Source organism: Dermacentor variabilis, chromosome 1 (assembly GCF_050947875.1).
Source record: "Dermacentor variabilis isolate Ectoservices chromosome 1, ASM5094787v1, whole genome shotgun sequence".
Lineage (NCBI taxonomy): Eukaryota > Metazoa > Arthropoda > Arachnida > Ixodida > Ixodidae > Dermacentor > Dermacentor variabilis.
Window position 1 is genome coordinate 188,220,608 of NC_134568.1, and position 26,998 is coordinate 188,247,605.

Consider the following 26,998-nt stretch of genomic DNA (forward strand, 5'->3'; position numbering starts at 1 on the left):
AATGGAGCTGGGCAGGTCATGTAATGCGCAGGTTAGATAACCGTTGGACCATTAGGGTGACAGAATGGGTACCAAGAGAAGGGAAGCGCAGTAGGGGACGACAGAAGACTAGGTAGTGCGACAAAATTAGGAAATTTGTGGGTGCTAGTTGGAATCGGCTGGCGCAGGTCAGGGGTAATTGGAGATTGCGGGGAGAGGCCTTCGTCCTGCAGTGGGCATAAAATAGGCTGCAGCTGATGATGATCCAAGGAACTGAAACTGATGTATACGGTTTCTATGTAATATCTAGTAGCGTTATGTATCTGTTTTTGAATTTGTTTCTTGACATGAAACAAAGTGTGAGTGAGAAACATGTCAGTGAAGTCATGTATACAGCATATATATATATACATATATATATATATATATATATGTATCTGTATGTGCGCATATGTTATGCTGCCTCCCTGCAGAAACAGGGATTGTAGAGACGTCAAGCTGTTGAAGGATAGCTTTTTTTCTACAATCCCTCCATCTGTAAATGTACAGGATGGCAAATAAACAATTTCATTTTATTATTAATTTTCCGTATCATGTTACCAAACCCTCCAAAGAGAGAGAGAGAATGTGACAGAGAATTTTTAAAATCTATTGCACAGGCGATGACACATGCTCTGTCCAGACAAGTGTTGCCTAGTAACAGAGGTGATCTCTTCCTTCCTTCCTACTCTTACTTCGTTCGCCCTTCTTTCTTTCGCGCTTCTTTCTGCGGCACTAGGAGAAATGCAACCTCAATACTCGCGGTAATGCTACACGGTCACACTTCGCACTTTCCAGACGGTGTAGTAAAAAACCCCTATGCTTGCACTTTGGAATGGTTCAGGTGTCCACCTCGACAGTTGCCGTGTACATGGCAAGGAATGTGAAAAACAAACCAACAACAAAAACATAGCACTTTGGAGGCATCATGGAGCTTCCTTTTTGTCAGTACTTTTCTCAGCGTCAGAGTCTGTTTTGCATGCGTCACTTTTATTAAACGGTGCTTAGGTCATGTGTGGCGGAGGAGTCTATGGAAAATAGCAACAGTGAGGGCCAAGCACCAAGAGTGATGTTTTCGTGGATTGTTCAAATGATAACTTATGAACTGACAGGTTGATGCCAGACTGGTTAATTTTAGGGGTTTTACTATAACGACCTTCCAGAATAACAAACAATTTACCATGGTCCACTGAAGTTCATTATATCGAGATTTCACTGTACCCTGCTTCTCCTTGGCTTGAGGGCGGCGAGCTGCATGGACGTTTCGCACGCTCGCCCTCTGTTTAAGGGACTGTCCTGCAAAAGGCTTAGGACCAAAACCAGAACAGTGGAATGGACAAACACGATAGATCGAACCCACCACTGCTCACGTGACTGTACATACGAACAATTAGACATTTGTGCCCAGCATGAGGGCAAACATATTCGCCTGCTATCCAGTCGTGGTGAGCCTGACATCCTTGATTTGTCGCATGCCTACTGGCATGTTCTATGGGTAGTAATTTGGCTAGCAAGCATTAGTGCATGAAAGGTGAAATAAATGCCCTTTTGATTTATTGCACTACTGTGTTCTTGTTCCTTTGTCCCAAGAGCATGCTTGAGACCTCCCAACAGCGACAATGTTTTCAGTCAGCCCGGGATATTCATTGCTGTTCACCAGCGAGTTTTGTTTATAGCCTTGAGCGATCTCCTTCCTCGTGTGTGCTCATCTGCCTATCTTAGTGCATGACCTGAGAGCTATACTGATTCTCTGCAGGGTGCATGCTTTGATTGGCCAGGATGTGCTGCCACTGACAGTAAAGAAAATTCATCATCATCATCATCATCATCAGCAGCAGCAGCAGCAGCAGCAGCAGCAGCAGCAGCAGCAGCAGCAGCAGCAGCAGCAGCAGCAGCAGCAGCAGCAGCAGCAGCAGCAGCAGCAGCAGAAGCAGCAGCCTAGTTACGCCCACTGCAGGGCAAAGGCCTCTCCCATACTTCTCCAACTACCCCGGTCATGTACTAATTGTGGCCATGTTGTCCCTGCAAACGTCTTAATGTCATCCGCCCACCTAACTTTCTGTCGCCCCCTGCTACGCTTCCCTTCCCTTGGAATCCAGTCCGTAACCCTTAATGACCATCGGTTATCTTCCCTCCTCATTACATGTCCGGCCCATGCCCATTTCTTTTTCTTGATTTCAACTAAGATGTCATTTACCCGCGTTTGTTGTCTCACCCAATCTGCTCTTTTCTTATCCCTTAACGTTCTTCTTTCCATAGCTCGTTGCGTCGTCCTCAATTTCAGCAGAACCCTTTTCGTAAGCCTCCAGGTTTCTGCCCCGTATGTGAGTACTGGTAACACACAGCTGTTATACACTTTCCTTTTGAGGATAGTGGCAACCTGCTGTTCATGATTTGAGAATGCCTGCCAAATGCACCCCAGCCCATTCTTATTCTTTTGGTTATTTCAGTCCCATGATCCGGATCCGTGGTCACTACCTGCCCTAAGTAGATGTATTCCCTTACCACTTCCAGTGCCTCGCTACCTATCGTAAACTGCTGTTCTCTTCCGAGACTGTTAAACATTACTTTAGTTTTCTGCAGATTAATTTTCAGACCCACCCTTTTGCTTTGCCTCTCCAGGTCAGTGAGCATGCATTGCAATTGGCCTCCTGAGTTACTAAGCAAGGCAATATCATCAGCGAATCCCAAGTTGCTAAGGCATTCTCCATCAACTTTTATCCCCAATTCTTCCCACTCCAGGTCTCTGAATACCTCCTGTAAACATGCTGTGAATAGCATTGGAGAGATCGTATCTCCCTGTCTGACGCCTTTCTTCATTGGGATTTTGTTGCTTTCTTTGTGGAGGACTACGGTGGCTGTGGAGCCGCTATAGATATCTTCCAGTATATTTACATATGGCTCATCTACACCCTGATTCCGTAATGCCTCCATGACTGCTGAGGTTTCGACTGAATCAAACGCTTTCTCGTAATCAATGAAAGCTATATATAAGGGTTGGTTATATTCTGCACATTTCTCTATCACTTGATTGATAGTGTGAATATGGTCTATTGTTGAGTAGCCTTTAGGGAATCCTGCCTGGTCCTTTGGTTGACAGAAGTCTAAGGTGTTCCTGATTCTATTTGCGATTACCTTAGTTACTTTGTAGGCAACGGACAGTAAGCTGATCGGTCTATAATTTTTCAAGTCTTTGGCGTCCCCTTTCTTAAGGATTAGGATTATGTTAGCGTTCTTCCAAGATTCCGGTACGCTCGAGGTTATGAGGCATTGCGTATACAGGGTGGCCAGTTTCTCTAGAACAATCTGACCACCATCTTTCAACAAATCTGCTGTTACCTGATCCTCCCCAGCTGCCTTCCCCCTTTGCATAGCTCCTAAGGCTTTCTTTACTTCTTCTGGCGTTACCTGTGGGATTTCGAATTCCTCTAGGCTATTATCTCTTCCACTATCGTCGTGGGTGCCACTGGTACTGTATAAATCTCTATAGAACTCCTCAGCCACTTGAACTATCTCATCCATATTAGCAACGATATTGCCGGCTTTGTCTCTTAACGCACACATCTGATTCTTGCCTATTCCTAGTTTCTTCTTCACTGTTTTTAGGCTTCCTCCGTTTCTGAGAGCCTGTTCAATTCTATCCATATTATAGTTCCTGATGTCCGCATTCTTACGCTTGTTGATTAGCTTAGAAAGTTCTGCCAGTTCTATTCTAGCTGTAGGGTTAGAAGCTTTCATACATTGGCGTTTGTTGATCAGATCTTTCGTCTCCTGCGATAGCTTACTGGTTTCCTGTCTAACGGCGTTACCACCGACTTCTATTGCGCACTCCTTAATGATGCCCATGAGATTGTCGTTCATTGCTTCAACACTAAGGTCCTCTTCCTGAGTTAAAGCCGAATACCTGTTCTGTAGCTTGATCCAGAATTCCTCTAGTTTCCCTCTTACCGCTAACTCATTGATTGGCTTCTTGTGTACCAGTTTCCTCCTCAAGTCTAGGCTAATTCGAGTTCTTACCATCCTATGGTCACTGCAGCGTACCTTGCCGAGCACGTCTACATCTTGTATGATGCCAGGGTTCGCGCAGAGTATGAAGTCTATTTCATTTCTAGTCTTACCATTCGGGCTCCTCCACGTCCACTTTCGGCTAACCCGCTTGCAGAAAAAGGTATTCATTATCCGCATATTAGTCTGTTCTGCAAACTCTACTAATAACTCTCCTCTGCTATTCCTAGAGCCTATGCCATATTCCCCCACTGACTTGTCTCCAGCCTGCTTCTTGCCTACCCTGGCATTGAAGTCGCCCATCAGTATAGTGTATTTTGTTTTGACTTTACCCATCGCCGATTCCACGTCTTCATAAAAGCTTTCGACTTCCTGGTCATCATGACTGCATGTAGGGGCATAGACTTGTACCACCTTCAATTTGTACCTCTTATTAAGTTTCACAACAAGACCTGCCACCCTCTCGTTAATGCTATAGAATTCCTGTATGTTACCAGCTATTTCCTTATTAATCAGGAATCCGACTCCCAGTTCTCGTCTCTCCGCTAAGCCCCGGTAGCACAGTACGTGCCCGCTTTTTAGCACTGTATATGCTTCTTTTGTCCTCCTAACCTCACTGAGCCCTATTATATCCCATTTACTACCCTCTAATTCCTCCAATAACACTGCTAGACTCGCCTCGCTAGATAGCGTTCTAACGTTAAACGTTGCCAGGTTCAGATTCCAATGGCGGCCTGTCCGGAGCCAGGTATTCTTAGCACCCTCTGCAGCGTTACAGATCTGACCGCCGCCGTGGTCAGTTGCTTCGCGGCTGCTGGGGACTGAGGGCCGGGGTTCGATTGTTGTATTCATATAGGAGGTTGTGGCCAAGTACTGCACCAGGGTGGCCAATCCTGCTCTGGTGAGAGAGTGCGTTACCGGTTCTGGTCACCGGGATCAGGCCGCACTCCAGGCCTGTTTGTGCAATTTTCTCAACACACGTTTTTTTTTTTGTATTTTCCGGTGGAGAATTGCGCGGCACCAGGATTTGAACCACGGTCCTCTTGCACGGGAGGCGGATACTCTACCGCCCCCGCAGGAGTTAAATTAAATTATGGGGTTTTACGTGACAAAACCACTTTCTGATTATGAGGCACGCCGTAGTGGAGGACTCCGGAAATTTTGACCACCTGGGGTTCTTTAACGTGCACCTAATTCTAAGTACCCGGGATTCGATCCCACGACCTCGTGCTCAGCAGTCTAACACCATAGCCACTGAGCAACCACGGCGGGTCCCGCAGGAGTTGTGCGCCTCATTTCACCTACAGTGGTGCCCTATTTGATCAGTCAAGGTGGACCAATCTGAGCTCGGTTATACCGCATGGATGGCACTCAGCTGGAGAGCCTGGTATTTATGACCTGCACACGTGTGGCCATATATAATTGACCATATATATCTTTTTTTTTTTTTTTGAAGGAGGGTTCCCGTACAGTGATAACATAAAGGAAAAGACATTAAAAAGAAAAAAAAAAGAAAAAAAAATTTCGGGGGAAAAAAAAGGAACATAAGAGGTGATTTGAACTCGTGACCCTTGGATGTTGCCCGGAAAGATAGCTCAGTCGGTTGGTTCGTCAGGCCCCAGGTTACTATCAAGCGCCATAACTCCTGCTCCGAGCCTCATACTTACTTGGAAAGGGACTGATGTTGTCCGCGATGGTAGATTTTTGGAAGTGGAGTGGTTCGAAGGTATATTTTCTTGGAGAAATGGCCGCCCGAGGAGAAGAGCGAACTTGAGCGGCTTTAGAGACTAGGACAAACTGCCTTAAAATATTTAGACTTGAGGGAAAGCTTCGTTAACAAACTATAACACGGCAATCAGCACTCGAATACGACAAGAGAAATTGTTGAGACGTGGAAAACTCCCTTGAAATAAATATGGTTTGCGAGACAAATGAGTGTAAGTATAGAACCTCTTAAAAGATGATGGGAAATATGCTCTCACCGAGAGGTCACCGTCCGCACGAGACCACCACCAGGCACCTTACTAAGACGTGGAGGGCTTTGCGGCCGGAAACAAAGCCCCCCACATTCCCGTCGGCGAAGAGCAGAAAACGTGTTTTTCCGATCGCTCAAGGTTGCACGTACATAGTGTAACTCTAGCGTCTAGGAAAAGCTTAAACAGGTGCGAGGGCAGCACGCATAGCGTGGGAAGCTAGCCGCCAGAATAACTATCTCAGGGACTGCTGCTGACGAGAGCGAAATACCTTCGTGTAATTATAATAACCCTAATAGGACTATTTTCGAAAAAAAAAAAAGGGAAATGGCCCAGAGGGTTATACTACGAGAGCTATGACTGATAATGTTCTATATATATATATATTTATATCATCTATGGGAGCACATGCGCGCGCTGTTGCTTTGTCTCTGCGTGTAGTGGTTAAGAGAGCCAGTTTAAGGGCGGAGAAGAAGGAAGGAAAGGAAAGTCTCTGAAGCAAAATTCCAGCGCCGGGGTTTTAAAGCGTACCCGGGGTAGAGAAACGGAAGGCGATATAAGCTTGCGTGGTCAAGATATGCACACGACAAACTGCCTTAAAATATTTAGACATGAGGGAAAGCTTCGTTAGCAAACGATAGCTCAGCAATCAGCCCTCAAATATAATTATAACCCTAATAATAACTGTAAATATTCATCTCATCTATGGGAGTGCATGCGCGCGCTGTTGCTTTGTCTATGCGTGCAGTAGTTAAGAGAGCCAGTTTAAAGGCGGAGAAGGAAGGAAAGGAAAGCAATATTGCAGCGCCGTGGTTTTAAAGCACACCCGTGGTAGAGAAACGGAAGGCGATATAAGCGTGCGTGGCCATGATACGCACACAACAAACTGCCTTAACATATTTAGACTTGAGGGAAAGCTTCGTTAACAACGATAGCACAGCAATCAGCACTCGAATATAATTATAACCCTAATAATAATTGTAAATATTCATCTCATCTATGTGATCTAATGCACGCGCTGTTGCTTTGTCTCTGCGTGTAGTAGTTAAGAGGGCCAGTTTAAAGGCGGAGAAGAAGGAAGGAAAGGAAAGTAAAACTGCAGCGCCGTGGTTTTAAAGCGCACCCGTGGTAGAGAAACGAAAGGCGATATAAGCGTGCGTGGCCATGATACGCACAGGACAAACTGCCTTAAAATATTTAGACTTGAGGGAAAGCTTCGTTAACAAACTATAACACGGCAATCAGCACTCGAATACGACAAGAGAAATTATTGAGACGTGGAAAACTCCCTTGAAATAAATATGGTTTGCGAGACAAATGCGTGTAAGTATAGAACCTCTTAAAAGATGAGGGGAAATATGCGCTCACCGAGAGGTCACCGTCTGCACGAGACCACCACCAGGCACCTTACTGAGACGTGGAGGGCTTTGCGGCCGGAAACAAAGCCCCCCATTCCCGTCGGCCAAGAGCAGAAAACATGTTTTTCCGATCGCTCAAGGTTGCGCGTACATAGTGTAACTCTAGCGTCTAGGAAAAGCTTAAACAGAAAATTGAGTTCATGCCAAAGATGGTTGCCCAGAACACAACTTGGCACAGCATTACGGAGCAGCGCAAGATAGATTACAATGGCGCAGGATTTTTTTCTGCTCTTCTTTACTGCAGAGATGATAAAGACTATCTGCAAAAATACAAACAAATAAGATTGGATGCATATTCTGGAGCTGCCCAGCTATGCTGAGAGAGATGGGTCCTGGAAGAGGCGACTCCAGACGAACTGGTTAAACTTCCTCAAAAGGACCCTCTGGAAGATGCCGAAAAGGCAAAACTGCAAAATGTGTCAAGAGGACCGCAAAGTTGAACCAAAAACAAACGTTTTGTGCAAAAAGTGTGGAGTGCCCCTATGCTTCACAAAAACCACGAAGTGCTTCACCGCACGGCTGGAGCGATGAAGCAGTTACTGGTATTAGTTTCTTTTTTGTATCCGTCAGGACAAGTTTGATTTCCGGGAATGTCCCACTCTTCGGGCCGCGAAAAGCTTCTTCGTGTTCCGCTGCACTCGAAAAGGGCTTCCTTCTGTCGACGCCACCCGCAAATGCTTCCCTTGTTGACGCCAAACTGCCTACCGGCCGCACTGTTGCCGATGTCCTGTGCGGCTAAAATAACCTTTCTCTAGAAAACAGCCGAGCACTGTTTTCGTGGTCCGGATATCTTGGTCCTTCAATGCGGAATAAAAAAGATGCACTTTGCAAAGCGTGGTTTGCACATGTGCTGCCAAGGTGCACACTCAACAATAAAGAAATGATGCAGTAGTCACGCAGCAATAATGAAACGAAGCCATAGCCACGCAGCAATAATGAAACCAAAACTCCTAGCCCACATTTCTGACTGAAATTTTTGTTCAGATCTGCATATAGTATGAGGCGAAAATTTGGGATGCTAATAATAGGAAAAAACCTCGTATAATACGTGCGTTTTTACGGCACGTCTGAGGCGGATTTTTTTGCATTAAGCCCATGGAAAATCAAACAAACGTTCCCATGTTGTTTGTTGTATGTGAGAATTCAGCTTAACTGAGTTCGTCTTAATGAGAGTTTACTGTAGTATGGGATGGAATAAACTGCCTGCTGCAGCTGTTGCCTGTGACACCACAGGTTCATTTTAAAAAGTGCTTAAAGAAATTATAAAATGTGCGAGGTGCGTTGACAGCCCTATCCCACACACACACACATTTTTTTTTTCCAACCTGTCCTTCCAAGTGATCGCACGCACGTGTTTTATGCTTCTGCAACTGCCAACTATTTTTACACACCCCATTTCACTACATTGGTCTAAAAGGATATGTTGTGAAAGCATTTGTTGCACGTCGTACATATGTTTTTCTGCTTTTCTATCTCTAAATGTTTGCCAACGCAATGTGAAGAGCAGCTTGCTTAATTTTTTTTGGCGATACTCTCACATTGTTAGCACTAAATGCTGTGTTTTTGCAAATTACATGCTTTTTCACGTCTTCAATTCAGTGCTATTTCATTCTGCTCAACTTTTGTGGCTTGTATTCAATGTATTGTTTTAGCGTTATTTTTTTCTTCATGTTTATAAGCCTTCCCACTTAAGGTCTCTCACCAGAGGCTGGCAGTACTATTGAAATAAATAAATATAAAAAACAACCATTTTCTCGCTCTAATGAAAGGCTTAAGGGAAATCGCCATTATGTAATGTATGATAGACCATCACCTTCTCTATATTTTTCAATGCCAGACAGATACGGCCGATCCAACCATTCACCCCCACCCCTCTCCTATCTTCTTTTCCCACTCTCTCACATAGGCTAGCACTCGCGCCTACTTTCCGGTTGTGGAGGAGAGCACCCTCTGGGTGGCGCATCACGACGTAAGTCAGAGGGACTGATAGACGCATGATAACTTGACAGACGCAGGGACGGAGCGTCTACCGTTTCTCCACTGAAATGGCAGCGACGCACGCTTAGACGCACACATGGCGTAAGCAGTCATACCATCTGGGTAGCATTGCATCACGGCAACTTACTGAACTAAGGCGCACCAATGGCTCCCATGGGGAAGCAAGCGAGCGATTGCGCTGGCACTGAAAAAATAGAGAAGGCAATGGATAGACCTTTGCCTAAAGCACCCTTCTCAACACACGTCTCGAGCTGAAGCGAACTTAGTGAAGCCAACACTGCCTGTGCATAAATGACAGTACATTTGACTTCAGCTGGCTACCTAGTGCGTAAGGACAATTAGGATGCAGGCTCTACTGCAATTTTAATACCCCATAACGGGGTCTTCAATGTAATAAAGATAAAAGTGAAAGCTGTGCTGCATGATGCAGGTTCTTTTTGTGTGTTCATTTTTTGCAGTGGGGTTGGGTCAGTCTTTTTGGGATATTTATGACGGCGTCCATACAATCAGGAGGATTTATACAAATTCAGGATACTCCTGGACAAATCTGGAGAGTTAGCAGGTATGTGGTAGGACAAATTCAGTGGATCAAATGACCTCCTTTGTCTATTATAATGTCTAGCAATCTACAGTACACTCACCTTGGCACTGAAGGAAAAATCTATGTCTGATGGGTCTAACATAGCCGGAAGCAATGGCGACTCCAAATGGGTTGCACTGGGCAGAGACGGTGGAGCAGGGCAGGTGTCTTTCGGCAGCACTTGGAAACAGCACGGGTAGTTGAGGCCAAAGGGGCGGTGTAGCGGAAAGCACTCTTGCCAGCAGATGTACGCATGAAAGAAGTCTGATGGTATGTACATGTTTGGATAGCGCTTGCGCAAGTCCACCACACCAAGCTCCCGCCTAGAGAAGAGACCACAAAAGAGAACTAGTTGGCAAATGGACCAGCTAAGCTTACTATGTGAACACAAAATGAATCACTCAGTCAATCATTCAGCAGCTCGGCAGAAAATCTGACTGAAATCCAAGCAAAATGGCTCATGTCCTTCAGATTTTCAGAGATCCCCACAGAGAGCTGAGCATTACTGGGAAGCCACAGGCTTGACTTGCAAAAGTAGCACACCACAGACCACTTAAAACACAAGCCAGTTATAACAATGCATTGCATGGAATGCGTTCCACCAAGCAGAGTCTGGAAATTCATAGCATCCCAGAATTAATATCAACAGTGTAATTACTGCCAACATTCTCATCATCATCATAAGCCTATTTTATGTCCACGGCAGGACGAAGGCCTCTCCCTGCGATCTCCAATTACCCATGTCCTGCGCCAACCGGTTCCAACTAGCACCCACGAATTTCTTAATTTCATCGCCCTATCTAGTCTTCTGCCGTCCTCGACTGTGCTTCCCTTCTTTTGGCACCATTTCTGTAACCCTAATGGGCCCACCGGTTATGTAACCTACGCATTACATGACCCACACAGCTCCATTTTTTTCTTTCAATGTGAATTAGAATATCGGATATACCCGTTTGCTTTCTTATCCAAACCGCTCTCTTTCTGTCTCTTAACGTTATGCCTAGCATCCTTCGTTCCATCGCTCTTTGCGCGGTCCTTAGCTTGTTCTCAAGCTTTTTTGTCAGTCTCCAAGTTTCTGCCCCATATGTCAGCACCGGTAAAATGCACTGATTGTACACCTTCCTTTTCAATGATAATGGTAAGCTTCTAGTCAGGAGCTGACAATGTCTGCCGTATGCGATCGAACCCATTTTTATTCTTTTATGAATTTCATTTTCATGATCAGGGTTCCCAGTGAGTAATTGACCTAGGCAAACGTACTCCTTCATAGACTTTAGAGGGTAAGTGGCAATCCTGAACTATTGTTCCCTTGCCGAGCTATTCATCATTATCTTTGTAGTCTAAATATTGACACGTGGACTTATCTTTTACGGGTGAGCACTTTTCACCGTCTGACGAATGTTATCGCTCTGTGCGGGACGCACCTGCATGTATCGGAAGTTTCTCGAATGGTATTGATGGTTCTGTTGTCACCGAAGCTTGTGTAATCTGATTGCATGTGCGACGCGACTTGTGTAGAACTTTTGTGAAGACATGCGGGCAGCACCGATTGCTCTGGAACCTTTGATGACTCGTGTATAGAAGCCGACGTGTTTGACCGGCAGATCACATTTTTTCCGATCGCCGACTGTGTTTGCCATTGTCACCATTCTTTAAGTGTAGCCTGTATTTGAGGGCACAAGTTCGCCCAATAAAACACTAGTTTCGTCATTCCCAGTTTTGCTGCTTTTTTTCACCGTCACTACTACGTGACAATATTAATCTCCAACTCCACTCTTACACTCTCTCTCTTAAGTTCCTTCCTCAATCATTTGTTGTAACTCGTCTCCAGTGTTGTTGAACAGGAGAATGTCATCTGTAAACCGAAGGTTGCTGAGGCACACGCCGTTGATCCTCACTCCTAAGCCTTCCCAGTTTAATAGCTTGAATACTCCTTCCAAGCACGCAGTGAATAGCATTTGAGAGAATGTGTCTCCTTGTCTGACCCCTTTCTTTATAGCTATCTTCCTACTTTTCTCGTGTAGAATTAAGGTAGCTGTGGAATCTCTGTAGATATTTGCCAAGATATTTACGTAAGCGGCCTGTACTCCTTGATTACGTAATGCCTCTATGACTGCTGGTATCTCTACTGAATCAAATGCCTTTTCGTAATCTATGAAGGCTATATAGAGAGGCTGATTGTACTCTGCAGATTTCTCAATTACCTGATTGATGACATGGATGTGATCCATTGTAGAGTATCCCTTCCTGAAGCCAGCCTATTCCCTTGGTTGACTAAAGTCCGCTGTTGCCCTTATTCTATTGCAAATTATCTTGTTGAATATTTTATATAAGACTGGGAGTAAGCTAGTGAGCCTATAATTGTTCAATTCTTTAACGTCTCCCTTTTTGTGGATTAGTATAATGTTTGCATTCTTCCAGTTCCCTAGGACCCTTGAAGTTGATAGACACTTCGTACAGAGACCTGGCAGTTTTTCAAGCATTATATCTCCATCTTTGATTCAATTGACTGTTATTCCATCTTCTCCTGCCGCTCTTCCTCGTTTCATGTCTTGCAAGGGCCTTCTGACTTCATCGCTATTTAAAGGAGGAGTTTCTATATCCTGTTCATGACCATTTCTAATGGAGGTATCCAGACTCCTCCGAGTACTGTTCAGATCAATATAGAATTCTTCTTTTGCTTTTACTATACCTTCGAGATTGCTGATGATATTACCCTGCTTATCTTTCAGTGCATACATCTTGGTTTGTCCTATGTCAAGTTTCCTTCTCAGTGATTTCATGCTGCGTCCATTTTTTTTATGGCTTCCTTAGTCTTTCTCACATTATAATATGTCCCTTGTTTTCTCCTTGTTTATCGGTTTTGACAGTTACGTGAATTCTATCCTATATCTTGAGTTGGACACTTTCATTCTTTGTCGTTTATTTATTAGGTCCTATTAGGTCGTTATTTATTAGTAAAGGCTAGAAAAAAAAAAAAAAACAGGAAATAAGAATACAGCACACTCAACTGCTCTAAGCAGACTGCAGGAATGTCCACCACATAGCGAGGCATCATTCGTGGTTTGCGCCGTGGCGGAGAGCCTCCACCACCTCGTCGGGGAGGTGACAAGGGATGCTTGCGAGCCAATGACGAAGTGCTGCTGCCATCATGGTCTTGACCTGGCCCTCGATAGTCACGATCGGGTGACTGTGCTGGACCCCGCAGATCTCGATCCCTTTCCCTGTCACGATCCCGATCTCTTGATCTAAGATCTCGAATGGGTGACCTAATGAAAGACAGTCAAATCAAATCACTGTCCACGCCAAATATGGCAAAATAGAAAGCAGTCAGTGCCACTCACACTGTTTTCTCAGCCTATCAATTGCAGAAGAATGACAACACAGAAAATAAAGACACTGCTTGCGAATTAAATGACTGAATGTGTAAAAAGTTTCCCAGCTATCATTCACTAAGCTTGAAAAGAAAGTGAAACCTTCTATGCAGCAATCTGAAGACGGACCCAGTATTTTTTGTACTGTTCCTAATTATTTAGTTTATGGTGATTCATTAACTTTTACATTGTTTTAGAGCACATTCTGAAACAACAATTTTAATTACTTGTGGCACGCTATTTCTTGTGTTATTCTTCCTTCCCATTTAAAAGAAAGTTCATGCCCTGCTTGCACATCGAAGCAGTGCTGGTCTCAAATATGAATATGATATGTGACCCATGACTGGCCTGGTGGTTGCCCTGCTTTGACAGGGCATCTACCTTGATATGACAGTCACATTTCTGCTAGCCTCGAGCATCGCATCAAAGCAAACAACCACTTGTGACAGCAGCAAGCAGACTGCCAAAACCAAGTTATCAAAAATCACAGCACAAGCTATCAATGTGCTGCATAAGGCCAAACCGAACATGGACATGAATGTCGCAGCCACCTCAAAGAATTTTGGCATGTTTTTTTTTAGATCAAAATGGTCTAACAGTGTGAAATTAGGTCATTTCCTGCATGTTTGAAAGCAGCACTGCTGTGGCACAGAAGTGGGAAGCCTGGTCAACTTTTACCATATTTTTGCACGTATAACCCGCCACCAAGCATAACCAGTGCCCCTCCCACCCCCTCCTGTTAAAACATCACGAGGAGTAGAAAAAAGTGAAGGGAATAAAATTAGAAAACGAAAAAATCAGCCCATATAACCAACGAAGATCACCACACAATAACTCTCAACTCTTTGCAAAGACAGTCTCCATTCGTGAATGCATGACCCATCCACATCTTCAGCAAGCAGCTCTGTTCCCCGCCTCTTTGGTGATGTGGGTAAAGCAGGATTCACACGACTGACAGGATCCCGCACGAATCAGTCACATCACATGTGACGTGAATTGGATCTCTTCACAGGTAGTATTCAAATGACAGCGCGGACGAAGAAGCCCTTGTACGGGCATCGACAACGGAGCAAACACGACGGAGCCAAAAATCTTTACAGTGATTCGGCTATTCATCCTATGGCAAAGCACTTCGTACAGACTGAGGGAACGTCAAAAGAACAGGTAACATACACGTTTGCTGGCACTGCCTGCACTGTTAAACAGAAAATGGTGAATCGTAAAGAGGAGGAGAAAGAAGCTTCAACACACAGCAGTGGGATTCCCTAGGTGATAAAGAAACTTTCGAATGGTGAACCTTGCCATGAGATGTCGCTTCACAGCAGCACGGCGTGCCCTACCAAGAAGCCACACCTCAGGGCAAAATTCGCGTACAACCCGCACCCCGACTTTACTGTTAAATTTTAAAAATTTTTGGTGCGAGTTATACGTACAAACACACGATTAAACATTTTGCTGGCTTTCTTCTGAACATAAAAAGAAGAGCTACATAAGAAATAGCATGCCACAAACAATTTGAGTTAGAAGAAAGGGGGTTAAGCGAGGGGCCCGATTTTTATTAGTCATATCATAAGAAGCCAACAAACACTGACACCGAGGACAAGATAAGGGAAATTACTTGGCTTAATAAATGAAATAAAGAAACGATAAATTAATGGAAATACACTTGACAACTTGCTGGAGGTGGGGAATGATCCCACAACCTTTGCATTATGCGTGTGATGCTCTACCAATTGAGCTACCGCGACGCCGTTTCCCCGTTCACTTTCTTGGCTACTTATATTTCCTAGTAGAACCCTGGGAATGTTAGCCAGCGCCACTACTCACAAACCTTGGCGGTGGATGTGGAACATCCTTTCTGCCACAGGCGTCATGAGAATGTGATCTTTTTGGGTAAAGGCAACTGGTCTAAAAACCCACACATGCTACCTGAAGGCACCAATGTTGCCGGATTCAAGATTTGGTGTCAGTGTTTGTTGGCTCCTTATCATAAAACAATTTAAATTGATGTTTCTGAAGGTTTTAAAACAGAGTATTGACATATCTGCCATAAGTACTACAATAATTGAAAGGTTAGGTAAATAATTAAACTACTTAATTTGGAGCAATACAAGTACTGGGCACTTTTTCGGTTTGCTACAAGCAACATAAAAGTGGCTTCATCCATATAGAAGACTTCACTTTCTTTTTAAGCTTGGTGCATGATAGCTGGGACACCCTGTACAAAAGAAAAGGTGTACATAAATATAAACAAGAGCTTAAATAATGTACTGTCCATAACAACTGATCTGAAAATCGTGTTGGTACATGTACAAAAATACTTTGAAAGATATACAGGTGTGCCAACTCGCCTGAAAAAGCAGTCCAAGTGATGTCCTGCGGATTCAAGATTTGTGGAGAAACACAAAGGTGGCTTTGAAGTTTATTACTACCCTTAGAAACAGCTGCCCAGATTGGAGCCTGTGCCCTGTCACAATGTCGACAATAGTGCGAGCTCTCAGTGCAGCAATGGGCCTATCCAGTTTTCTTTCCAGCTGCATATATCGAGCTGGCAAATTTTAATTGCTTGTTTTCCACAATCACTGCCGGGTTTAGCAATGCAGGCACAGTTCGATTGGCTGAAGGGCAGCACACGTCCTCGTGCACAAGTAAATTTACTTGCTGTCCTGTCTGTAGAGCGGGCTGCACATTTTATGCTAACAGCTGGCAGAGAAAGAGAAAGGAAGAAATTAAATTCTGGGTTTTTATGTGCCAAAACCACAATTTAATTATGAGGCACGCCGTAGTGAGGGACTCCGGATTAATTGTAAACACCTGGGGTTTTTAATGTGCACCCAATGCCCGGTACCACAGGAGCTTTTGCATTTCACCCCGGTTGAAATGTGGCCACAGTGGCCGAGATTCAATCCTGTGCGCTCGGGCTTAGTAGCGCGTCATAGCCACTACACCACCACGGCAAGTAAAGGTAGGGGAGAGAGCCTGTTAAAAAGATGCGGTGAAGAGAGGAGGCCAGTAGTAGAAGAGAGCACTGTACAAAGCTAGGCGTGTCGCAGTGCAATGCTGGGACATTGACTGGACGCTCCAAATGCACTGCAACATAGACAAGTAGGCACTCCTGTCTATCTTCCTCCATGACTATAAAACTGCCAACATGCTACCAGCACTTATAAAGACTGACAACCAATATTCGTGGCGATAATTTCCTTTAACCCTTTCTGTACGGAAGGCTTGCTCAGCTTGCCAAGGGTTTATTTGCAGAAAATTCAGAAAATGATCCAAGCTCACCCATAAATGCTTGGCCCAATACGTATACATCTTTGGCTCACTCATTTCAATGCATTTGTAGAAAACAACACCACATGGCGCGCAACGTTCAGCAAAGATGAATTCTTTAAGGGAAGGCTTGCTGTTGTGCTGGCTACACTCAACTTAAATATAGCAGCCCCTGTGGAAAGCACCAGTCTTTCAGCACGTGGTGTTGATACAGAAAGAAAATGTGTGCTTTCTGAAACTTCATCGTCCTCAAGTGGAAGTAATGCAGAACTGGTATCAACCTACTCTGGTGAGTCATAGGCTCTCTATCTCAGCTCTGATGACAGTGACACCATGTTTCCATCTGTTGTATACAACAACAGAGCTCTGAGGATTGAGACGACAGAAGCTCTTTCTCGCTTTCATTGAGAAGATGCCTTCACTGCACTTGCTATTTTATGCAAAAAATGTTTTTCTATTCTAGAACATGAGTCCCAGAAGATGCTTGTGTACAGTGAAGCCCATCTTCTGTTACATGGTACTACAGCATAGACTACTTATAATGTAAGTCACTGGAGTCATGAATTTGCACACTATAAGCAAAACAAAATTTTTCGAAGGCATGTGAGTGCAAAACATGTACACCAAGCAGCTGCATGTGTCAGGTAATCAAAGCATACGACTGGAACGTGCCCTCACTTTCGTTAGCGATGTGGTTCCTCAATTTTCTTAGTGCCATACAGCTACTGCGAAGCATTTCATTGACTCTGCCCCAAACGCACCTTTGGCCGCTGACTCCCTATGAGACTGTGCTGGTTAGGCCTAGCGGGCGGGGGTGTCAGGTAGCATGTGATTACGGGAAGCTTGCTTTGATATACGTTCATACCCATAGATGAATACACGTTGATCTGGCATGAGATCACACACACGGGTTGCACTAACAGCAGCACGCATGAAGCGAATTTGTGGGTGATCAGGCAGCAATTACCTTACAAGTGTATAGCAAAAGTTTGTAGGTGCATATACTGGTAGGAATGGCGAAAGCACATGTGTAGACAATGTTCCCCACTGATAAATTTTGAGGACTCAGTTTAAACTTTTTTTCGGGACACAGTTCTATGTATCTTTTTTTTCCCCAGCTCCATTCCTTGTTTATTTGTTTGTTCCACTTCTCCTCCTTTTCTGCATAGCCCTCCTAGTTCTCCACTTGGCCAGCACACCTCATTGAGAAGCGTGCTCGCTACCCTGCTTGTCTGCGAGGTTTCCGGGCAACCGCATTATAACCAGTACTTTGTCTTACACAGCTGCACTATAAGCAGTATGCATACACATTGAGTTCAATGGGAAGATAAACGTGAGTCAGAAAAATCCGCATCCTATCCGATCATGCACTGCAAGTGGTTACGTTATAAGAGGTCTCAGCAGTATTGTTTTCATTATTTTTGTTTTCAAATAAACTACGCCTTTTTTTGTGCAAATTACAAGTGTGGATATGCTTTTTAGACCATATCTAAATAGCTTCCACGAATAAAAAATACTATATTATTTTTTTTTAAATCTCGCATTTATTACTATCCTTAAAGGGTTAATACAAAGGAAAGCTCACCGTCCAGAGTGCCCAATCCTGAAGCTGTAACGCAGAAAGCGTAAAAATTTTTTTACAAGAATTTTCTCACACACGCCACCATGCAATAGACGCCATGGTGGCAGCACCGTATGAAAATGTTGACCTTCTTTGCATTGTAATACGCATGAAAAAAGTTCAAATGTCTATAAAATACACAAATGCATTTCTAAACACAAATTATACTGCACTTTATAACACATAAGAGACATACAATCATCTGTTCTCACATGGTGAGGCTAGTATAATGCTAGTGCAAAATTCTACAGTTGAGCATCACAACATGCTGCTATTCGAGACTGTGACAATTTAAAATGACAATTACTATTTAAATCACAAACATGTGTGATCCTGCCACTATAAAGCATGTCCTTTTCATTTTTACCAACATCGTATGACACATTCTGGTAAGTTGTCAATCCCATTAATTAAGGTTAGAGGTCAATTGAATTTGCTAATGACAGTTTATGACAACTCTGGGAATATGGGTTTTCTAACTCAGCCGTGGCCCTTGAAAAAAACACCGAGACCACAACATTCAAGGTTTAATCTTTTTCCCGTGAAACCAGGCTATCTCTGATTGCTGAGCGTGCCGAGCGCGTGCCCGAGAGATTGGACCATGTCATGTACCACAGCCAATCATTCGCCCAGCAGCCAGCAAGGGGTGTCCGTACAACTTATGAGAAAAATATTAGTAGTAGAATATGGTGCTAGAAGAGTAGCAGCCAACACAAATGTTGCAGCAACCACAATAAAGCCCCAACCATACACAGCTATCAGAATGTGTCAACATATGCCCCATCATGTCTCGGTGCTTCTGGCATCAGGTGTGCAGAGCATGTTGTGTGGCAACGCTGGGAGCTACCATTGGATAATATTCACCAGCATGACATAGGTGGCCCGCCCACGTGACTCGACCTCACATGAGCACAGTAAGCCAACATCACTACTGGAACGAGTTAAGCGTAGTCAGCACAGGGGCACAGCCATCACTGATGTTTGATACTATGTCGATGCCCAGCCCAAGTGATGTATGATGCTACACTGAAGCCAAAGCCACTACAGGTTCTACCAAGGTTGCAGCAATCACATCAAGTGGCAGTTGAACTAATAGGAGTGCCTTAAGGTCTTCTAAAAAGGAAAAACAAATTATAAATCAACTTGCTTGAGTGTCATTTTGAAGATGCTGCTTTACATGGCAACTCAAAAACTTTCAACATGGCGCTCTGGCATCTTTTCTCCAAACGGCTGCAACACAATGAAATGCAATGTGTGCTAGTGCATCCTGACAGCTGTGTATGGTCAGAGCTTAATAGAGGCACAGTCACTTTAATGGGACTGGCAAGCATGGCAAAAGTTAACTCATTTGCAGAATATCGGACAGTAGCGCTATCTCAATGTTTAAACTGGCCATCACATGGACTTTTTAAAAATGTTTCAAGGTTTTCTTTCTAGAAAAAGTATACAAACAGCAACACAGAGAAAACAAGTGAACTTGATGTTTGCTCAACACTGCACAACTACTTAATAAGCTTGTGTGAATATTCAGTATGTTTGAATATTAAATCTAATATTATGCCGAATATGCTATTCTATATTCCCTTCGTCTTGAATTTCAGTATTCAAAGTTTTCAATCGACACAAATGAACATACAATCTTTTTCCACGTATAAGCAGCAAACCACACCCCGGAAAGAAATAAACTCTGCATGTATAACCAGCGGATATAACTGCATACAACTTCAAAATCTTTGCTAAAGCAGTCTCCATTCGTGGATGCACAAATCATCCACGTCGTATATTTGGCCGGCAGCTCTGGTCTACCCTTCTTCAGCGATGCTGATGATCGAGAACTTTGCCCTAAAGCTGGTTTCATGGCATCGCAGGCCGCATTGATGTGAAACCACACCTCAATGCGAAATTTGCACTGTGTTGTAAATTTTTACTGCCAAGATTTTTACCACATGTATAAATAACAGCTTTGTTTTTGTCCATAAGTCACATCGAATAGCTCATAGGCCATAAGACAAGGCAAATTCATTTACCGTCACCTACTGATTTCTGCACATGCCTGATTATTCACAGATATTATTTAAACATATCTATGAATAGATTTGTGGCAACACAACATTAAACTAATTTTGGTGGCCAACACCCAGCAAACGATGCTGGTTAGGCCTAACAGCCAAGGCAGGAGCAGGGATGGACGCAGAACTGTCGCAGAAAGTTTGCTGCTGATCGGTGATCAGTCTACAGACCATGCGCACGAGCAGCACTGAGGACTGCAAAAGCAGCAAGTGTGCCTACCACGTTCATCTGTGTGCTTGCAGAATGGAACAAGTTAAGCTAACGTGCAGCCGGAAAACATCCAAGCTGAATTTGTGCACCACAGCATAAACCATAGTGCAGTTAAGGTTGCACTTCACAGCATCACGACCGCGCACAACAGGTGAACGCAAAATGGTCTCGCGGTTTCAACCACGAGAAAATTTGAAGTAAACTCTTACACGAAATTACACCTTTTGGGCTGTATATTGCCACACAACAATAATCGTCATCTGTCTTGTCTGCATTTCCTTTCTTTAACGCTGCGACCCTGGTACTTCCAAGTCATGAACGGCATGCGCATTTTCAGTATGACAGAGCATTCTGGACAGGAAAGTAGCGGGAATTTTCAAGAAAGGAGACGCAAGCAAGGCAGATGACGATTATTGTTGTGTGGCAAATATACACCCCAAAGGGTGTACACTTCCCTAAGAGTGTAGAATGAAGCACAACAGTGAGAAAGAGCTTGTAAGCAAATTTTCTCTGCTGCTAGAGTGTTAAGAAATGTTAAACTTGAATTTTTGAATGAAAATATCCGATTGACAGCACTTCGAAAATAAATAGACTCCAGAGATGAACCTGTTCCACTTTATTTTTATTTTTTTGAAGAACCAACTTTTCTTAGTATCAGCATCTGGCTTTTGTGTCAAGGTTTTATGCAAATTCTACAATTATTCGAACTATTCGAACTATTCACTTTGAATACCCATGTCCCAAAGGCACGCACGAACTCCTTTAGGATAAGAGGGCGCAAGATTTCCTATGGGAGTTGAACCTTCAAAGTGTAGATATATATTATTCAATATATTTGATGCAAGAAACATACAACTCGTTAAAAATAATGTGCACTCACTAAAATAGTAGTGCTGACAGTGACTCTAGCCACCCTGTACTTACCCATGTGTTTCGTTGCTGCCTGGCAAGTAGGCTCTGCATTCTGTGACTCGAACTGCTGCTACCTAAATACTCAAATCGCAACATTTCAAGGACGGTGACCTTGTGAGCTTTCCTTTTTTTGTGTACTGTGCCAGTGTCAGTCATGAGCGACCACACCGACCACTGCACGGCTGGCACGATAAAGGCTACGTTTACATGAACCAGACACGAGCGGGTTGAGTAAAAAATCGGGTTGACTGATCCCAACGTGACCACGTTTACATGAACTTGCTTCAGATGAGGTTGGACAATGACGGCACACAGCGTCAAGCCGAGACATCCAATGTGTTTCAACTGTGCTTCTAGTTCCTGATGGCGTCCGTCTTCATGGGTCTTACTGCTACGAAGACATTGCACTGCACAGTGCTTGTCCTGGCCTTGTCCTGGCCTTGTCCTGATACTATTCCTGCTACCGGCACCTAAATCGCGGCATAACAGTGGTTTTGCGCAAGTCTCGGCGCTGACGGACTAGACTCGTCCGCATTTACATGCACACTGCAAATGGGTCGGGCTGGGTCAACCTACCCCAAGCAGTCGGGCTGACTGAGCCTGACTCGACGCTTGTTCAGCTCAACTGGCAGCATTTACACGAACTCAACCGGCATATTCTAGCTTGACAAATCAACTCGACCCGATTCTGTTTTCATGTAAGTGCCCTGAAAGACGAGAGAAACATGGCACCAAGCACCCTAGGTCGAGAGTATTGTGCAGCAGCAAGCATAACTGTGGCTGAATTTTGATCAAACTTTTAATTCAGTAGAAATGCTATAAACACACGCAACGTTAATTTTAATGCAAATAATAATTAAATTTGCAGTTTTACAACAACCAGTATGGGCACGAGAGTGCGTGCTTCATCCACTGAGGGGTATCGCCAATTTTCCTTGACCAAAAGCTCCATTGAATTCCCTTAGTGGAAGGGCAACCGTCTGACACTGAGTGTACATCTCCCTCATTAAAAGGATTTTGCGGGTGCCCGTGTGACAGGGGCAGAAATTATCTAACACTAATTACTATTTTCTTCGACTTCGCTTCAAAGCAGAAAATTTATATTCACACTGGGAAATCAACTTCCGGTTCAGATGCAAGCGCACATCTATTCCTGGCCCTCCGACTCTTTTTGACGGTTACGCGTGCTGTTTGCGTTTCACCTTCTTCTGTCACACATCCTTTTCATCGGTGTCGCATCGGCCATGCGTTGAGACAAGCCTCGAAAAGATGCGTTGCTTGTAGGCCATTTTATGGCCGCTTTTAGGCACCAGCGGGCAGCCTTGCTAAACTTAATGCATGGCTACAGCTGCATTGATGACCGAGTTCAGGTCATCAAAGCTACCTTTATCTGACGACCATGAACAACAACAGGGACAATCAGCTTTGACGACGCCAACCGAACCAACCAATCGGCTCGGCACCTGTGCGACAGAACTGAACCTCTTGTTTGACTGTGTTGGACACCCCCTGGCACTTTTACTTCAAGAGATTAATGGCATAGATGGGACACTACAACAGTTCAATGGTTACTACCAACCATCAATAGAGCATCGAAACAGGAAATGACCCCGAAATCCGCAGCCCAATGGTATCACCAGTGCAGCCAACGAATTTGTGATACAGGGACAAGCGTCTGTCTCTGCACAGACGCTCTGCAAACGCAGATTGACACTTCTCAGTACTCAACTGCCGTGCAGGAGGTGGTGGCTGTCCATTGGAAGATTGCAAAGCACAATGCAGTGCTAGTATTGGTATACATGCGCCCGGAAGTTATCACCCGCACACGCGGCTCGTTCACATGAATTCACGCTCTGCGGAGACGTTACCCAAACGACAACTTCCTGATAGGTGGCGATGTCAACACCAAGCATCCGCAGTGGGGCTATGATTATCACACGCCCCGTGGAACGGCACTTGCAGATGCCACGGAGTCAGCTGACTTAAAGCTCGCTAATGACACCGACTACACCACCCGCGCCGCCCTACATAGCGGACAATGTAATATGAACCCTGACCCGACGTTGTCCACACCAGCCTACGTGAAAGACTGGCGATGCGATCCAGACGCCTGGGGCAGCGACCGCTATCCTCTGTGGATTACATTGAACGTGGGACGAAAGCTTGCAGCTGGGTGCACTGTGCACACGATCAGATGGGATGCCTACAGAAGAGCATTTGCGGAGCAACTCAAGAGCGCATTCGTGCACGAATGCGCGCAAGCGAGCACAGTTGACGTACGCAGACAATGGCCGACGACATCGTGACTATGTGCGACTTGGACGTCGCACTGCTGTCGCTAGAAGATATGCCAAGCGCCTGTATCGGAAACGTTGGAGCCACCACTGCTCATCATTCAACGAAAGGACTGGCCTCCATAAGGTACGGCACACATTCAATGCTATGACAGATCAGCGTAAAACCCGCAGTGCTATTTCGAACATCTTGCCCAAAACTGGCCAGTCAGTCAGCCAGCTACAAGATGATGCTGCCAAGACGTTTTTCCCCAACCGTCGATGCCCTCGAACGCCGACATTTACCGGAAAACACCACCTATTACTGATAAGGGCCTCCAGGCCCCATTCTCACTCTTCAAGCTCAAACAGGCACTTTCTTCCATCAAAGCGCGCAGCGCATAAGGCCGTGACGCCGTGATGTCGGCAGCTCTGAGGAATCTTGAAGAATACGCAAAGAAGCAACTTCTCGATGAGATTAACACAGTGTGGGCCAACTACGAAATCCCAGCAGGATGGAAGCATTTGATAGTCACACCCATACCGAAAGCAAACAAACAACTAGATGTACTGTCGAACATGCGCCCTGTATCTCTCTCACTTACTAAGTGGAAGGTGGTGGAGCGAATGGCCCAGATACGCATATTTCACTTTCTAGAAACCGAGGGTCACTTCCATCCAGCACAGACAGAGTTTCAGCCAAACCTTGGCACTCATGACAGCCTCCTGTTTGTGAGGGAAGGTGTACTGCGTCAAAAAACAGTCGGTCGCACAAATAGCCACTCGAGCATCCTTGTGGCAGTGGACCTCTGTAAAGCTTTTGACACTGACCCATGAGGGAATCATCGAGACAGCAGAGAGGGACGGAATCACAGGCCGCCCCCTCAACTTTGTGCGTTCCTTCCTTCAGGATTGCACTTTTTCCATATGGGTAGATGGAGGCGATGGGGAGGTTTACCCAAATATGGCGGGTGTCCCACAAGGCTCCATACTGTCACCCCTCCTCTTTAATTTTACTATGATAGGCCTGGCTGAGCGACTGGAGGCTATTTCGGAACTGGGATTCACAGTAAACATCAAGTTATGGACTGCATCACGACCAATTGATGACCAGCAGGAGACCCTGCAGGCGGCACTTCACGTTATTGACCACTACCTGCCACAAACTGGCATGCAGCCATCTCCAGAGAAGACAACATATGTGGTGATCCCAGGTTCAATGCAGGACAAAGCAGCCCTCGCGCTCACTCTCGGAGGCAAAACACTGCAGCGAACGGAAAAATCGGTGTGCAGTCTCAGGATACCAATTGACTACACAGGCACAGCGGATGCGTGGCTCGCAGACCTTTGTTGGACATGGCACAACACTATGCACCTCATAAAATGAATCTGTTTCCGCATGGGCTGTGCTGGTACCGATGTATGCCAAAAACTTGTTAGTGCTTTGCTGACCTCCCGAGCGATATACGGAGCACGCTGTTATGACCTGCTTGCTCGGCACTGGACACAGCTAGAGGTACTCCAATGATCAGCTCTCCACATCATCACAGGGCTCTCGAAACACACACGTGTCCAGGAGCCACATCGCTATCCGTGGCCATCCGCAGTCCACCTGTTTCGGGAGTGCCAGCGACCCGCTCAGCAGCAGGACCACCACCTGAGGGTGGTGCGAGTGTCATTCTATAAGGAGTAAATTAGACCAGAAGGAAGTCTACAACATAGAAGACATCCCTATGAGGACCTTTCAGAAGACGCTCGCTTCTTGCGTCACCGTGACGGGCTTCTCAGGCTACACGTATCACCGGGCCTCCAACACGGTGTCTGTGTGGGTGCCGTCCTTAGAGAAAGTGTGTGCCCTGTGCACATTGACAGCAATCACCCTTTCCAATGGACGCGTCTTGCCCAATTCAAGCATACTTGCTCTCTGGCACGGACATCTCTCGCTACGTGGTAACAGGGGTCGCTCCCGACGAACCGCCGGAAACCCTACACGACTTGACTTGTGACACTCATCACATGCTGCTAGCCCGCTACCTAGGACGTGGTCGCACATGCCTGGTAACAGTTTCAGGACCCGCTACCCCACTTAAACGGTTTATCTACAATGGGTGCGCCCTTCGACCTCGTTTCATACCGCCCAAGCATAGTATACTGTTACCAGTGCCTACAACAAGGCCACATGCGTGCATCGTGCCCTAACCCCGCTCCGGTGCAGACAAATGAGCCAAACACCTCCCAAGCATTTCGATATGGTCTATGCAAATCCAATGACCACTCAATAACGGATCGCGCTTGCCCAACGAAACGTAAGGCTCAGAAAAGTAAATGCGGCGTTCGCACTTTTCGCCCTACTCCCCATACCCAGGACCTGTTGGTGTCTCCCAACCGCTTTGCTCCGCTAACAGAAGAGGATGAAGCCATCGAGGAAGATGACCTTTCATCATCTAAGGAGGTATCTACTCCTCAGGCAACTTACAGTGATGTTACTTACCGGACTCGTCGCAGGCATCGCACGTCTACAACAGCCCAGGAGAAACTTCAAAAGGAATTGGGTGACATTGATCGCAACATCGAAAGATTGCAAACGGAATTATCCAAACTCAACTCTCGCCGCAACCGCCTTGTCACTGCAAACACTTCGTCAACAACAAATAGGTCATCCGCGGCACAAACGCCTCATAAATGTCATTCACCAGTGCCGGCGTCAGGTATTGCGTCTGTGTGTGAACCTGCGCCTAAACTCTCCTCCGACCCGGCATCGCTTCTGCGTTATGTTGTGCAACAGTTACAGGCCCTAACTGCCACTCTTGCGGAGCACTTATTATGATGGCTGCCACAATGGCCTCCAACCCGCCTTTATATGTAATTCAATGGAACTGTCGAGGTCTCGCTAACAAGGTTGGCGAGCTCCGAGAACGCATTCGCTTGGGCTCACTTCAAGCTTGGGCGTTCCTCCTGCAGGAGCAGAACTCTCTTCCTCGAATCTCGGGGTTTACTAGCTACGCAACACCTTCCATCCCAGATCGCCGTGCGTGCCTGTCAGGAGACAAACAAGGCAAAGCAGCTATATATGTTCGTACCTCCCTTGTTCAGATGGCTATACCTATGGTGACATGGTGCACTGTGTGGCAAGAGGTCGTGGCTATAAAGGTGCAACTCTCTCAGTGTGCTATTGTGCTTGTGTCGTGTTATGTGCGTCCTCACTAGGGACAGGCACCATAATCCTGGCTGTCCTATTCTCATCGTCGGTGATTTCAATGCTCCTCACCGTAA

The 26,998-nt window shown here is 45.3% G+C and overlaps 1 protein-coding gene across 2 annotated transcripts in view; it reads right to left on the bottom strand.

The window, feature by feature from the left end:
• LOC142589870 (cell division cycle and apoptosis regulator protein 1-like) overlaps positions 1-26,998 on the bottom strand; it is a 221,717-nt gene that overhangs the window by 100,879 nt on the left and 93,840 nt on the right. The window contains exons 10-12 of one of the 2 annotated variants that reach the window (XM_075701519.1): positions 18,225-18,248; positions 13,004-13,261; positions 10,054-10,315 (exon numbers count right to left, since the gene is read on the bottom strand). In XM_075701519.1, coding sequence (XP_075557634.1) covers positions 10,054-10,315; positions 13,004-13,261; positions 18,225-18,248 — 544 coding nt within the window. The remainder of the gene's footprint in view (positions 1-10,053; positions 10,316-13,003; positions 13,262-18,224; positions 18,249-26,998) is intronic. The other variant, XM_075701526.1, reaches the window with a different exon arrangement.